This window comes from Rhizoctonia solani, chromosome 7 (genome assembly GCF_016906535.1).
Source record: "Rhizoctonia solani chromosome 7, complete sequence".
Classification (NCBI taxonomy): Eukaryota; Fungi; Basidiomycota; class Agaricomycetes; order Cantharellales; family Ceratobasidiaceae; genus Rhizoctonia; species Rhizoctonia solani.
In genome coordinates this window covers 549,111-564,146 of record NC_057376.1, presented here as the reverse complement: position 1 = coordinate 564,146, position 15,036 = coordinate 549,111, and the positions used below count along the sequence as shown (strand labels likewise).

At 47.0% G+C, this 15,036-nt stretch overlaps 6 protein-coding genes across 6 annotated transcripts; 4 read left to right on the top strand and 2 right to left on the bottom strand.

The window, feature by feature from the left end:
• Positions 1–951: 951 nt before the first annotated feature.
• RhiXN_06345 (glycosyltransferase family 4 protein) lies at positions 952–4,138 on the bottom strand (the record flags this gene model as incomplete). The annotated part of the gene is made up of 16 exons (XM_043326161.1): positions 952–1,139; positions 1,202–1,283; positions 1,332–1,454; positions 1,505–1,676; positions 1,727–1,835; positions 1,889–2,013; positions 2,066–2,189; positions 2,241–2,306; positions 2,354–2,525; positions 2,585–2,720; positions 2,774–2,906; positions 3,201–3,316; positions 3,364–3,520; positions 3,591–3,632; positions 3,684–3,894; positions 3,944–4,138. 16 exons carry the CDS (start codon positions 4,136–4,138, stop codon positions 952–954), a joined length of 2,151 nt encoding a protein of 716 aa, XP_043181593.1.
• A 799-nt stretch (positions 4,139–4,937) lies between these two features.
• On the top strand, positions 4,938–6,572 carry RhiXN_06344 (serum paraoxonase/arylesterase; the record flags this gene model as incomplete). The annotated part of the gene is made up of 8 exons (XM_043326160.1): positions 4,938–5,085; positions 5,142–5,159; positions 5,214–5,692; positions 5,745–5,861; positions 5,919–6,024; positions 6,082–6,266; positions 6,320–6,395; positions 6,451–6,572. 8 exons carry the CDS (start codon positions 4,938–4,940, stop codon positions 6,570–6,572), a joined length of 1,251 nt encoding a protein of 416 aa, XP_043181592.1.
• Positions 6,573–7,024: 452 nt separating this feature from the next.
• On the top strand, positions 7,025–8,671 carry RhiXN_06343 (urea active transporter 1; the record flags this gene model as incomplete). The annotated part of the gene is made up of 5 exons (XM_043326159.1): positions 7,025–7,175; positions 7,238–7,255; positions 7,313–7,788; positions 7,840–7,877; positions 8,539–8,671. The coding sequence occupies 5 exons, from the start codon at positions 7,025–7,027 to the stop codon at positions 8,669–8,671; spliced, it is 816 nt and encodes a 271-aa protein (XP_043181591.1).
• Positions 8,672–9,019: 348 nt separating this feature from the next.
• RhiXN_06342 (urea active transporter 1) lies at positions 9,020–11,943 on the top strand (the record flags this gene model as incomplete). The annotated part of the gene is made up of 15 exons (XM_043326158.1): positions 9,020–9,071; positions 9,141–9,146; positions 9,204–9,354; positions 9,424–9,442; positions 9,499–9,559; positions 9,617–9,767; positions 9,823–10,178; positions 10,234–10,331; positions 10,389–10,568; positions 10,620–10,810; positions 10,947–11,067; positions 11,125–11,169; positions 11,226–11,312; positions 11,377–11,826; positions 11,878–11,943. 15 exons carry the CDS (start codon positions 9,020–9,022, stop codon positions 11,941–11,943), a joined length of 2,034 nt encoding a protein of 677 aa, XP_043181590.1.
• Positions 11,944–12,168: 225 nt separating this feature from the next.
• RhiXN_06341 (NADH-ubiquinone oxidoreductase 21,3 kDa subunit) lies at positions 12,169–12,939 on the bottom strand (the record flags this gene model as incomplete). The annotated part of the gene is made up of 5 exons (XM_043326157.1): positions 12,169–12,400; positions 12,459–12,579; positions 12,637–12,750; positions 12,809–12,826; positions 12,876–12,939. 5 exons carry the CDS (start codon positions 12,937–12,939, stop codon positions 12,169–12,171), a joined length of 549 nt encoding a protein of 182 aa, XP_043181589.1.
• Positions 12,940–13,085: 146 nt separating this feature from the next.
• Positions 13,086–14,896, top strand: RhiXN_06340 (autophagy protein APG6; the record flags this gene model as incomplete). Its single annotated transcript, XM_043326156.1, has 7 exons — positions 13,086–13,097; positions 13,196–13,256; positions 13,299–14,031; positions 14,086–14,382; positions 14,436–14,507; positions 14,566–14,703; positions 14,767–14,896. 7 exons carry the CDS (start codon positions 13,086–13,088, stop codon positions 14,894–14,896), a joined length of 1,443 nt encoding a protein of 480 aa, XP_043181588.1.
• Positions 14,897–15,036: the final 140 nt, after the last annotated feature.

Genomic DNA, 15,036 nt, shown 5'->3' with positions numbered 1-15,036 from the left:
AAAATGGCCTCCCGAGTCGCTGTTAGAATAGGAAACTGATTCAGGCTCCGGATCGGGATCAGAAGCACTCGCATAGGCCACTGGTAGAATAAACGATATGGGCTATCAGTGTTTTACTCAGATTGTGATAAAGGACGAGCATGCCTTGTTGATGAGTGGAGATCAGAAGAAACCGGTACAGAGTTGTGACGGCAGATATGCTTTCGGTCACACTGCCTCTCCGACACCGCAAAGGCATTAAGCGCAGAGTGTTCAGGTAATTCGGGTAACTTCGTAACCGCGGCCGGTATTGACGCATTATGAGTATGTTCGGAAATATTTCTCAATTAGGAATTTGATCTAGTGGACACCACGGGCCTGATAGGCCGATGTCCAAACAGTCAATACAAACAACAAGCATGAGTAACATCCGGTGATTGGACTCGCTCCGGAGCTTTCTAATGCTTGATGGAGGTGAGAGAGATATCGAGTCATTGTCAGTATGCATCTCCCAACGAGGCGAAGGTTTACTAATTTCTGGAAGGCGAGTTCGCACGTGGGTAAATGATAAGAATTCGAACCTGTCAAGGGACCTTGCGCCACAGCCACGCACTCTTAGCCTAGACTCTCGAAATAGGGTTAATTCACAGTAGAGCAAGCGATGCTATCGTTGTCATGGTTGAGCTATTTAATAGATTATGAAACCCCAAAGTTTATGCTGCCCAGCAAGCTTGGTGACTTTCACAACGAAAAAATCTATCCTCCCAACCTCTAGCAAGCAAAGAACACCTCATCGCAAGGTTGTGTGATATTTTGGAATAATAGCTGTATATGTAGTGTAGCCCAATTGGTCTCCACAAGAGCCGTGGTTGAATAACCCCGACTCAATGCGATGAATCACACCTGCTACCCACTAAATCAAAGAAAGCGAGCCACAAACGAGAGCATCATAATTTAAAAATGTAACAGCATTCAAATTTTTACACTACGAATAGCAGATTCCCAACCTTGAGCCCAACCTTTCTCAAACCCCTCAGTTGAGAAACGTTCCACAGCCAAGGCGCGGGCTCTTTTGCGCATAGCCAGCGCCTCCGGGGCTGGCAACGACAAAGCATCGTGAAACGCCTCCGCAAAAGAAACGGGATCGGTGGCATGGTAGCCTGTGTGTAGGAAGGCCTTCATTAATTAACTGCGGACGATCCATCGAGGAACAAAGGCGTACCGGTGGGTTGGTTTTGGTATGGTACCACTATATCATTCAACGGACCTCCGGAAGCATGTACGACTGGGATCAAACCCGCCGCCTGCCGAAACAATCAATAACTCGCGTTTAATTGGATCGGAGAGCTAACCATAAATTCCACAACGTTGATACCAAAGTGCTCATCAACCATTGTATTGGTCCCTATGGATGCACCCGCCAACCAGCTGAGCACGACATCGTAAGAAGCATTGATAATGAATTCCACTGATCCCTGTGATAGAGTCAGAAAGTCGGTGATTTCACGAAGGCCGAGACACATACATCAAGATTGAGCTTATTGACAAGGTCTTGGAGCGCTACAACACGATATTCATCCGCAGTATTTCTGCTGCTACCGATTAATACTAGTCGAACACCTTGTTCTTTGTGCTCCGGATGGGCCTCGAATAGTTTTGCGAGGGCAATTATTTGTTTTGCATGATCCTTTTCTGGTCTACATAGATCAATTCACTCTCACGCAATAAAATTGTATGAATAATGTACCTAAACTGAGCAAGGCTCATGATGATCTTCTTTCTTCCTTCCAAAGAGAATGAAGCCATGGCCTGCGTGTCGCAGGGTGGGTATACAATCGATAGATTTTTGCTGCTCTCTAAGTAGACTATCGTGAGTGGCCCTACGCGGATTGAATATTTCGAATATTACCTGATGGGACGGGCGAATGAGTGAGAAGATATTCTACATGGTTCTTGGTCCATGAAGAATTGACCATAATGGGCTGAGCCAAACTTAGACTCGCGGAATATGCCAATGCGAACATGTTGTAATACCTACACTCGCGAAATCATAAAACTAAGTTTGGGTGACCGAAGAAAAACTTACAGAAGCTTAGAATTGGTACGAAACTCGCTTTTTGCTATATCGCTTGGATTGTTGTATTGTGCTGTACGAGACTTGACCCGAGCGAGCATATCTGTGGAAATAGTGGGATAATGAACATATGCGGCTAGTAAATGACTCAGTTATTATGCTCGATATAGCAAAGGTCAGTGCTCACAGATTGGTGTTTTTCCTCCAGAGAACCATCTGACAACGTGAAATGTGAATGCATATCCCATCGTGTCTGTGCCGTAATAAGTTCCCGAAACATAGTTGTCCATGTATGCTCACCTATAAACAGGTCAGGTATGAGCCCGCACATAGCCTCATAAGCGAGCATCATAGATCCAAGGCTTTGTCCGATCAGAGTGAACCTCGGCCAAGTCGTGTCCTCAATGACCCAGCGCTCTCGGAGGAATACAAATTCTAAAGACGAGGGATCAAGAATGATATCGAACCGCGTCTAGAAGATCCCCAGAAATTAGTGAAAGGCAAACGTCACTGGTCTCTCATCAAGCGCACCTTGACTTTTGTAATGATTTCTTCTTTGGTTGCATCTGTATCACCGGTATATACTACGCTCAGCACTTGGTTGTTTGTTCGCTGTAGATATGCAATAGAGGCCCAGAGGACTCTCTCGCCCCCTCCTCCAGAGTTACTTTGACGAGGTGTAAGTTAGAGATGATAGCTCAGAGTGGTGTAAGATCGTACCAGTAAGGATGGAAGAATCCTACCACGATTGATCCCCCGTTCCTGTTGACAGTTAACCTGCGCCTTTGTTCAATACCCTTTTTGTGCACATGTCTGGCATGAGCGCGTAGTGCCAGGTACGAAGCAAATGCTGCTAGTAATATAAGTGAGACCAACAACCACATGGGGTACGTGGCGGCTGTGGTTGTTATGAATCAGGATGATGTGGGAGTATTTGACAACGTGGCTCTAGGGTCAAACTGAATGCTGAAATATCGTTGTTTTTAAGGAGGCGGTATATCATCTGGCTCGACCTCAAAGTTTCAAGTGGTTTCATCCAAAGGGATAGATTAGAAACAAATAGCACATGGTATACAACAGAGTTCTCGTCCAAACACCGTCTTGCCCGATACAAATAATCGTTACATTACCACACACTGTTCGTCACCTCGCTCAAGTCTACGCGTAACCTCATTTGAATCCATTCCACGTTGGCCGTGACCTCCAAGCTGGACCACCAGGACCCCAGTATTTTCAGGGTCGATATGAGCATTCAATTGATACCTACTCAAGGGTGAGTTCCAGCTAATATGGTTCTGGACATCACTTACTTAACCATTAGTTCTTCGATTGCTGGCTTGAGTTTTGCGACATGTCCTTGAGAATGTAGCCCCTTGCCGACTATGATACGAATTTGTTCATCCCCACGGCTTTGTGCGGCCTCAACTGCAGCCTCTGTTCTCTCGATTGCTTCCTTGACGTAAAGACCTGGAGCGGCGCCGGGATTAGTGTTAGGCTATACTATAGACCGGTTCCCGAACATGTAGCTGGTACATACCGTGCAAGTCAAGTTCATCGGGCGCTGAGTCCAAGTTAACCTCTGCAAGGTGAGGTCAATAACTGGCTTCGATTTGATTCGAGGTCGGCTTACTCTCAAATATCCAATCACTGGCCTCCTTGTTCAACCGCTCCATTTCGGCTTTGTGTCTCTTCCCTTCGTTTGAAAGTTCCTTGGCTTTGGCACCATCACCACTCTGATATGCCTCTTGTGACGCATCGAATGCCCTAGCCATTGCATCGCCTTCTTCGCGAGCTCGTGACCGTAGCTCTTGGTAGTGAGGATTTGCCTGGGCTTGTGCATTCTGTATCAAAAGTAAGACCACCAGTTTGTCAAAAAAAGGGCTGACTTACATCGTCTATCCGAGCATGATATGGTTTACTCGGCTCATGGTAAGTAGGAGGGTATTGATGAGCTGCTCCAGGAGGCTGCTGCCAAGCAGATGCCTGTTGCTGTTGTTGCTGTTGTTGTCCATGGCTCTCATCGGCCTTTCCTGACCCACACAATATTGCCTGCAGAATTTGCAACAGGCTCTCTAGTAAACCCATGATAGCAACGTTGCCCAACTCAAAGCCAGCGCTCTGCACAGGCCGATGTGTACCGTAAAGACTAGTTGAAGTGCTTTGAAAACGGTCGCCAGTTAATTGTTCGCATAAATTTGATTTCAACTGGAATGGTGAATTACGGGATGTATGACGTGTGCGTAATCGGAATTTACAACCACAGAGGTCATTGGTCAACTCCCACAAGGCCCATCTGGAGCTAACTTAGCTCGTGCCGTTCTGACCCTGCTATAAACATAAATAAATCACTACCAGCCGCACTTTAACTATCAGCGCGGTCGGATATTTGGATAGTTCTCAAATGGCGTTATACACGCATTCTGATCACTTTCATGTAGCGGCCCAATTTCATTTGCGAGATATGACCATAGGTATGTACTGAAAATATAGGGGGATCTGCTCTGGGCAATTACCAGCCTCATTTCGGCTCAAGCTCAGAAAAATTCCATGAAATGACCAAAGGCGTCGCCGATATTTGCCAACGCTAAACGGAAAAAGAATAACTGGTAGCTTGTGGCCAAATAATACAGTATAGGACTAGCAATACATACGTAGCCTTAAAAAGATGCTACATAGGGTTGTGCAGACACTACCACGTGTGGCCACATAGGATCACTATCAAATCCACGTATTTCGGCAAAGAGATACGCCTGCCACAATACTACTTAGAGCATACACGGCACAACGTGGAAAGTTCGTTTTGCTGATGGGACCGGAATTTGTCGGCGTGGACCTTCCTAATATAAAGACCCCGTTGGCGAGTCACTAAGCCACAGCAACTACCATGCCCTCCATCACTGGGGTTTTATTTACCCTAACTATTCTGATACTGGGTATTGTATATCAGGTCTACTTGTCTCCCTTGTTGACGCTTGGTGGACATTACCGGACAGTCCAGCCCCTGAACACTGAGCATTGCACTGCTATTGAGGGTATTTCCTAAACGTCTTCTCTTCTTCGTCTTATACTGAAAGAATCATTTACAAAGAACTCAAAGCATGTGAAAGTATGTGTTAAACGTGCTCCGAACCATGTCTTCTACTAACCCTATTTCTCGCAGAGCTCGTTATACACCCATCCGGCGTTATCTATTTAGCATGTGCATCCTCACCAGAATCTCGTCTATCCTGGATGCCAGCAATAGAGAATCTTGATAGTACCCGCATGAAAAGGGGCCCTTCACAAGATTATGTCGCGGTGTACGATACTCGGTCACGCAAAGTAACCAAGCTCTCTATAATAGGATTCGCGGACTCACGACAACTCAATGCGCACGGTATGGACGTTGTTCCCGACGAACATAACCCGGATATACTCTGGGTTTATCTCGTAAACCATCGCCCTCCTCTTCCTGAGTTGAGTCAAGTCGGCGCCGACTCGGTGATTGAGGTTTTCAAAACTCAGCTCGGTTTTAGTCACATGGAATGGGTGCGGACCTTTGCCCATCCGAGCATTATTGTAACACCCAACGATATTGTGGGCGGGTCTAATGGGAAAGAGGCTTGGTTTACGAATGATTATCCCGTAAAACAAGGGCTTGTGCGTACCTTTGTGTAAATGGTTATCCTAACTCATGAGTAGTGGGTCTTAGAAACGAAAATTGCACGCGTACTTCCGGATTGGATCTACGTGGGTCGGATATTGCCATGCAGACACTGGGTGCAAGATTGCTGCAGACGAACTCTATACGAGTAATGGCATTACTCGGGTACGAGCTAAACATATCTGCTTGGCATTGTCACCTACTTATTCAAGCTACTTATAGACTCCCGATGGGAATATTTGGGTCGGAAGCATTATGGGTGGATATGTGACGGTCTACGAACCGCAAGCAGATAACACACTGGTACAGACAGATATCATAAAACTTGGTATGCATTTTTCGAAATCAGTTTAATATGCCTCTAATTATTTCCTAACATGTCTAGATTCGTTTATCGATAATTTGACTGCCGCGCCCGATGGTTCGGTCATCGCTACAACTTTCCCGAGAGCTGATGTAGCGATAAAATCCTTCAGGGATATGAAGCTCAAGGCGCCTTCTTCGGCACATCGCATCTCCATTAACACAGGGGAGGGATCATACTACGGAGATAAATATAAAGTTCAAAAGGTGTGTTTGCCGTTATGTGCTCCATTGTTATTGATTAAAAACGCCTCGCCCAGATTTATGAGGATGATGGAGCCTTACGTTCATCTGCCACTACAGCTGCAATTTATGATGGGCATATTTACTTGACTGGTAAACACTATCCCAATATAAGTTATCGGAATCTAAGCATTAACCGGGAGATTAGGCCTATTATCCGAGAGACTTCAGATTTGCAAAATTCCGTCTGAAATATTTCGGCAAGCAGAAGCTCGAACTCAAACTGATACACTGAACCCGAACGGGCACAGCGTAGACGATTCATATTAATTTGGTGACATATATCTTGGAGTAAGATTAAGTAAAACCAGCGGACCACGGTGACAGTTAGTCTATGGTTAGCACATGTGTACGCCTGGCCGACGACATCTCTTTCTCACCCTATGTCAGTACCCCGTTCAAATCAATTTATCGATATTCGGGGAGTTTATTACGATAGATTTATGGGTCATGAGACAGCCTTGCAATTATTCGCTACTAGAGTGATGTAACTCGGCATTCCGATTATTTACAAAACGAGAACTTTACGATGAAGTCATCCATTGGGGTGAGCCACTAACATCGCATCCCTCGGGTTATAAATTATCACCTTCAAAGCTCTCTCTTTGTTCTCATTTCTTCACGATCTACCCGCATTGGATACCATCTACTCTTCGTTTGGAGACCGAAAACTTATCGAGCATATACCAACTTCCGGTAGGCAGACAAAACCCCCGCACAAGATGGCCCGCACCTGGCTATACGGCGGAGCATCTCTGGTTGTTCTCAGCGCAGCCTTATTTCAAGTCTATGTGCGATCTCCAGTGCTGAAGGCACACGGCGTTTATAGGAAGATTCATCCAATAAATCATGACAATTGTCAAAGTATTCCCGGTAAGTTGTTATTCCGTTTTCACCATTCAAATACCACGTACTCATACCGTGATTATTTACAGAGCTACAAGCATGTGAAAGTAAGGCTGGAGCTTCTTCTGCTAGAATCGTCTTCTTACATTAGCCTTCGTTGATAGAGATCACCATTCTTTCCTCGGGCATTATGTACCTCGCTTGTGCAGGAACTATTGCATCTCGAATCGCTTGGACGCCTGCCATGGATGCTCTCAACGCAACTGCCGTCCTCACCAGATCAACTGCTGACTACTTGGCAACTTATGATACGAGCACGGGGACAATCACCAAGCTTGATGTAAGAGGTCTCTCCGACCCACGAGGCTTGAATTTGCATGGAATGGATGTTGTTCCTGACAAGATAGACCCCGCTATGCTTTGGATATACCTTGTTAATCATCGTCCCGAACCTGAATCGCCGTACAAGGGCGCTGACTCGGTAATTGAGATGTTAAAGACTCGAGTTGGGACAGACTATGTAGAATGGGTTCAAACAGTTGAGGATGCTCGTGTCATAGTGACCCCGAACGATATAGTTGGAGCTAACAACGGACAAGAGTTCTGGTTCACGAATGACAACGGGGCAAAAGTTGGAATAGTAAGCTTTGGGCGTGTATTTCTAAATGTATGCATACTAAAGCACACCTAGCGGCGCTACATAGATGCTATGTTCCTGCTCGATACTACGTTTGTCGGCTATTGTCACATTATACATGGGTGCAAGAGAGCCTCAATTCAGCTTCTCGGGAGCAATGGAATCGTTCGGGTGAGGACAGTTCTTATAACCTCATGTATGTCTCGTATTTAAGGCGTTTACAGGCAAGTGATGGTTCTTTTTGGGTCGGGAGTTATCGAAATGGACAGCTTACGGTACATAAACCAAACAAAGACAAGACGCTCCAACATGTAGCGACAATAATGACAGGTACACCTGAATCTGCGCACATCATCCGGCGACTGAGGCCAAACTATACCACTTAGGTTTGCCACTTGATAATTTGGCGCTGTCGGCCGATGGGTCGATTATCGCCGCAGCGATTCCCAAGCTCCACCTACTTTCAGATGTGATAAAGAACCGTAGCCCAAATGTACCGAGTACGGTGTTACGTATCTCAGATGCGACTCTGGGCGGGAATTACAAGGTTGAGAAGGCAAGTTATCCTAGAATTGCGCCATTCTTCCGGGCAGGGGCAGCATAGTAATCTTGTAGTCTTAGATCTATGAAGATGAGGGGCAGCTAGGGTCTTTTGGTACTACTGCCGCTGTGTATGAGGATAGGCTGTTCATCCATGGTAGGTCCTCTCAAGCTTCTTCTTTGCCCCTCGCTGATTCGCAACGTATATCTCAGGAATCATGGCTCCTCGGATGCTGGTCTGCAAGATCCCCCTGCCAAGCCGAGCCTGATAGATCTAGTTGGATCGATGGGCGCTCAGGCTCAGGAGCAGAGCGACACACTACAGATGTATATGCACGCAAGCTGAATTAGATGATCAAAAGAATATATAAATCGCCTTCACGTGACTTTAAATGTATTCTTGCTTCCCCGCAAACGGTCCCTTGCCTGGGCGCGCTTTGATAAGACTTGGATAAGGCTTCGGTCCTTCGGTCCTTCGGTGAGAACTAAGTTATGGGCTGCGATAAGAGTCAACTCCATTCGTCTATCAGTACTTTGGCGAAATATTGACCGAAGACAAGTGCCTACCCCGCTCCAGATCGAAGTCCGAACCCATGCTGCTTATCGCTGACGATGTCGGTTCTACCCGAGATTTATTAGGATCTATATAACGCAGAAGCGTCCAAGAGTTCGAGTGCTGCCTCTAAGTGAACTCATGTCCGAAAACGTGAGCACCGTGCTCCCTCAAGGCGCTGGATATGGTGTCGGTGAGCAAAACAGATTCTTTTTCCAACCTGAATATCATTACTGATCCAAATAAATATTGATACTTACAGTCGTCGGTAAGTGAAGTGGCTCTTTTGCAAAGGAAAGACCTTGAAATTGTGTTTGTAATACAGGAATCGGCCTATTCTTCTCGGCATTCATGCTTGGCTTGACATGGATTCAAGCTCGGTACACCGGTTTCTCCCCTAGCAACTCAGAGGAGTTTAGTAGTGCAAGTCGTAGTGTCAAACCGGGTTTGATTGCTTCAGGAATTGTATCTGCCTGGTGATTTGCTATATCCTTTCCATAATCAATGTTTCAAACTCACCAACATATGCTCTCCGTCATGGACAGGACATGGGCGGCCACGTTGGTAAGTGGTACAGGGCGTCTTGTAAAAGCGGTAGCCCTGAGATAATTTATAACTAGTTGCAATCAAGTGCTGTCGCGTATAAATATGGGATCTCAGGTCCTTGGTGGTACGGTGCTGGTAGGTATATGCACTTCGAAAATGAATCAACTGGTCTAACATATCCTCCATGTGCAGGTGCAACTATTCAAGTTCTACTATTCGCGATGCTTGCAGCAAAGCTTAAGTTGAATAGTCCCAACGCTCATACATTCCTTGAGATTATTGGCGCTCGCTGGGGCACAGCTGCCCACCTGATCTTCTTGTTCTTTGGGTTGGCGACTAACATGTGAGCCATGTCAAATAATGCCCGTAGGTCCATTGACCGACTACCAATGATGTAGTATCGTCTCGTCAATGTTGATCTTAGGTGGTTCAGCAACTGTCACAGACCTTACAGGCATGAACACCATTGCAGCTTGCTTCCTCATTCCGATTGGTGTTGCGATTTACGTCGTAGCCGGTGGAATGCGTGCGACTCTTCTGTGTGATTATACACACACTGCGGTACTCTTTGCTATTATTCTCACGTTTATCTTCACTGCCTATTCGACCTCGCCCAAGATTGGTAGCCCAAGTCGGATGCACGAACTTCTGGTCGAAGTCTCAATTGCCAAGCCTGTTGCCGGAAACGCCCAAGGCAGCTACTTGACTATGCGTTCCAAGAACGGCCTCATATTTGGTGTAATCAATATTATTGGTGTGTAGATTTACACGGCATACTAGCTATAACTGGATCACTAAGATTCCAACAGGTAACTTCGCGACTGTGTTCAACGACCAAGCTTATTGGCAACGAGCTATTGCAAGCAAGCCTCAATCCTGTGTGAAAGCATACCTTTTGGGAGGATTAGTAAGTCATGCTTTTCATTTTGTATTTGAGTTTAACTAACCATGTATAACTGGACAGGCATGGTTCTCTATTCCGTTCACTTTTGCTACCACTCTTGGACTTGCCGCTGTCGCGTTGCACAATGACCCGGATATGCGTCCATTGTCGCCAGCTGATGTGAGCGCTGGTCTCCCTGCACCATCTGCAGCGGCAGCTCTCCTCGGTACTTCTGGAGCTGCAGCTATGTTGATTTTGCTCGTAAGTAATTTAATTATGAGTTTGGATTGCCTAAGCTCACCTTTGCCTTAGTTCTTGGCTGTTACCTCTGCCACCTCTGCCGAGTTGATTGCCGTGTCGTCCCTCCTCACCTACGACGTATATAAGCGGTACATCAATCCTCGTGCAACCGAAGCGCAGATTATGCGAGTATCCCATCTTATGGTTGCATTCTTTGCTATTTGCATGGGTCTATTCGGTTTAATCTTCTATTATATTGGCGTGTAAGTATTGTTATCACTGGACATTAGGGTCGAACCAACCTATCGTTTGTTCACAGGAGCATGGGGTGGCTGTATACTTTCATGCAAGTCATTCGGGATTTATGATTGAGCTCTGGAAGACTTACTTTGAAACTAGGGGTACTCTTCTGGGATCAGCTGTGGTTCCAATAGCGCTTTGCATAACTTGGCAGAAAGCCTCGAAAATTGGATGTATTGTTGGTGCGATCAGTGGCCTCTTTGCGGGAATCATTGCATGGGTATGTATCGTTCTCGCCATCTAATTCATGCTAACTGATATTTTCTCCCGCATATAGTTAGTCACGACAAGCACTCTCAATGATAAAGTCATCAATGTCACCGTAAGTGCAGCATCAAGTTCCATGAATTGTTGACAAACTGCCCGCTCCTATCATAGACGAGTGGAGGAGATTATGAGATGCTCGCCGGAAACTTGGCTGCGATCGGCGTTGGAGGCATTATTTCGGTTGTTTGGTCGTACCTTGTAAGTCTCATTTCAAGTTCCGTGCCGATAATGGGATACTGAATGTAATGAACTCTTTCAACAGCGTCCCGATAATTTCTCGTTCGATGTTACGCGTGCTCTTAATGCACCAGTGCACCCACACGCGGCCCCTACCACTGGGTCCGGGACTCACACCCCGCCCGAAGACGAAAAGAAGCAGTCCGACATTGGATCAGGAGACATCCGCATCGTACCAGCCGAAGATGACGAGAAGCACGACAGAGGCGTCACTCACGACGAAGACCTCGACCCTATTGCTCTCAAGGGCGCATTCCGCTTTGCGGCCTGGAGCAGCATCGGGCTTTTAATCGTGATGATCATCTTGATTCCTTTCCCGCTTTTCTTTTCCCAGGTCGTCTTTGGCACCAAGGGACTGACGACTTGGGTCGCGGTCGGAATTGCTTGGACGTTTTTGGCTGCGTTTACTGTGGTGATTTACCCGCTCTATGAGAGTCGACAGGCGTTGTTTTTGGTGTCGAAGGGTATTGTCAAGGTATGCGAAGATCCTATAAAAATGGCATTTCATTTGCTAAATTCGTCGCAGGATATATTCCACCCGGGAAGCGGCAAATACTCTGAAAGCTCTCCTGCTAAAGAAGGCACCGCGTAGCATTCATGAATGAGTGTGGGAGCGAGACATACTATGCTTATTACAATTTGGGTTTCTGTGTCTTCTTGATTCATGCCAAATGGGCCTGCGGGTGTGGTGTAACGAAAACACCTAGCCAAGGATTGAATATATTACGAATTTCACGCTTACCCGTACGCAAATAGCTCTCGGGTTTGCACAAGTTATGACAGGCCAATAGAAAGGGTTCAATTACCGCGCATCTACCTACACGGATCCACCATACAAACTCATAGGCCAGTACGCAGTAGGGTCATGTGGTGCATCCTCCTGCTTCTTGGGTGCCCATCTCTTGAAAGGAGGAGCAGGGGGCAAATTGGTAGAGGAGAATGCCTTGGTAGAATTGGCGGCTTTGGCGATGGCCTCTGTCAACTCGAGGGGGGCGGGTGGGGATACGTTGGCAGGTACGGAGGATTTATCGTCTGCAGGCGCGGCGACTCTATCGATCACGATAGGCGATAAGATAATTAAGTCTAAATTATAATATGTTTACTCACGCCTCGGCTGATGGGGCACCCAAAAGTACCTGAGAAAGGTGAGATTGGGTCACAACAGATAATTGTGGGTAATGACGGCGGGCATCGCGCTTCCAGTAGGGGTTTTGTGCCGGGTCGGATGCTATGGGAAAGTGTCAGCCAACGGCAAGAGGTGGATTAGTAGTGGAGGAATTCTCACCTTTTGTCGCTGGGGTCGCGTAGATCTCGGGTCTGGATCCTGGCTGAGGCCACCTATGGGCAGTAACCAGAGGAATTCCAGACGATATCTCCGGGTTTACGACGACGGCATCGCCTAACCCCCGACTCGTCAGTATACACACATCCAAATTAGACAATAAATCGGGACCCACGGAATTTCTTCCAAAAGCCTGTGTTTTGTTAGAAGTAGAAATAAAGATATGGATAATTTTGTCTCACCCTTGGGCGCAAGATGGTATTTTGTGTGGTCCGCGAACTTGCCTACCGCTTGCTTGGTGGCCATGGTCAATGAGAGTTGATGGGGAAGGAGAGGGATCGTATGATGAGGTAATCCGGGCGCTCAGAAATGATTGATATTGGCCAGATTGGTGCTTCTCCCCTGACCATCATCGCGTTGCACCACTCTTATTCGATACATAGATTATTACAATGTCCGAAGACGTGAGCTTTGTGTGCCAGCAATGTAAGCAGGTAAATTATAGGCAGTATTCTCTCCACTGACTCTGCCGACTCTGACGGTCTGCTATCTCGTATCGTAGCCACTGCAACTCGATCCTTCATTGACGGAATTGGCCCCATCTGCGGTTGATATGGTTGCTGGTGCGTATAAACTCATAGTGGCGATATATTTAATAAACATAGGAGTTGCAGCTTCGCTAGGACAACAGACGCCACGCAATACACCCGTATCTCCCTCGCAGAAGCTCGCGAGTCTCGCTGCACCTTCGTCATCCAAATTGGCCTGGCAGAAAGCACAAGCCTTGCCTGCCTCTACTCGTTCGGGCTCTTCCAAGCACCGCCCTGCCGGAGAATCATTTGTACTTTTGCAGGACAGCGTTGTCCACAAGATACCCACCGATGGTAGTAAACCGGGCGGTACTCAAAAAGCAAGACAACGAGCTTCGACTCCATCCAGAGCTCCATCAGTCTCACGCAAGGTCACTAATACCACCGACAAAACACCATCCACACCAACTGCCACGTCGCCTACGAAACCTGCGGCTCCTCCAATCGCCCCTCCTCGTTCGCATCATCTTGCACAGACACTGAAGTTGTATACTCTCTTATCTAATCGGACGGATCTGGATCACCCGTTGTGTACAGATTGCACTTCAGTCTTGATCTCAGCGCTTACGAAGCAACTTGAGGAGACCAAGAGGGAAAGAGACGGTTATATTGCGTTTGAGCGAGATGTCCGTAATAACGCCGGGACAGGGGATATCAAAGAAATGGAGGCCCACATCGAGCAACTTAAACTGGAGGAAAAGACAGTTCTGGACGAGCTTCTAGACGCAGAAAAGGAAAAAGCCCGGCTGGATAGGGAGTTGGAAGAACTAGAACGTGAGGAAAAGGAGTTGGAGGAGAAGGAGGCCGAGTAAGCCGTTGCTCCTGGCCGGTCACTGATCGGTTCGACTGATGAGGTGTTTAGATTCTGGCGCGTCTACAATGCAAACAGCCTCGCAGAAGCATCGACTGCCGCATCACTTCGGACGATACGTGCTGCTCAGGAAGCGGACGCGGCCGAACTTGCCCGCCTGTCCCGCGCCAATGTATACAATGATGCTTTTTGCATTGGACACGACGGTGTATTTGGGACAATCAACGGTCTTCGTTTGGGGCGCGTTACAGGCGTAGCCGTACCATGGGCCGAAGTGAACGCTGCCTGGGGCCAAGCATTGCTGTTACTTCATACTATAGCCCGCAAAGTAGGATTCGTTTTTGAACAGTAAGCTCGTCGCCGACTTGACCGAACGGCCCCGACTCAAAAGAAGCTCTTAGGTACCGCCTCGTCCCGATGGGTTCCTGTTCGCGTATTGAGCGGATAGGCGGAGACAAGGCTGTTTACGAACTGTGCGTGGGATAATGATCCTGGGTACTACATGGATTTCCCCATTAATCCGTTTCACAGGTTCGGGTCGGGAGAATTACACATTGGCCGACTGCTCCATAATCGACGTTTTGACTATGGAATGGTCGCGTTCTTGGAGTGTCTCAGGCAAATCATCGAATTTGCAAAAACCCAAGAGTCTGTTGATTTTCCTCACGCGTACGTCCTCCCCCCGCTTATCACTTTTCTTTCTTATTTCACCGACTGACTCCCCGATCAAAGGATTGTAAAGGACAAAATAGGGGATGCATCCATTAAATGGCAATTCAACCAGGAAGAGACTTGGACTCGAGCACTTCGCCATGTTCTGTTGGCACTCAAGATTCTTCTCAAATGGGCGACCACTGTCTAGATAGAATATCTATCGAGTACTATATGCCGGCATTCTAACTCTCACTACATGCGCAAGTGTCTACATTTCTTCACCAGACCGTGTGCATACTGACACTTCCTCCACCAGTTTGTAATCCAAATGTATTATCTAATACTAAT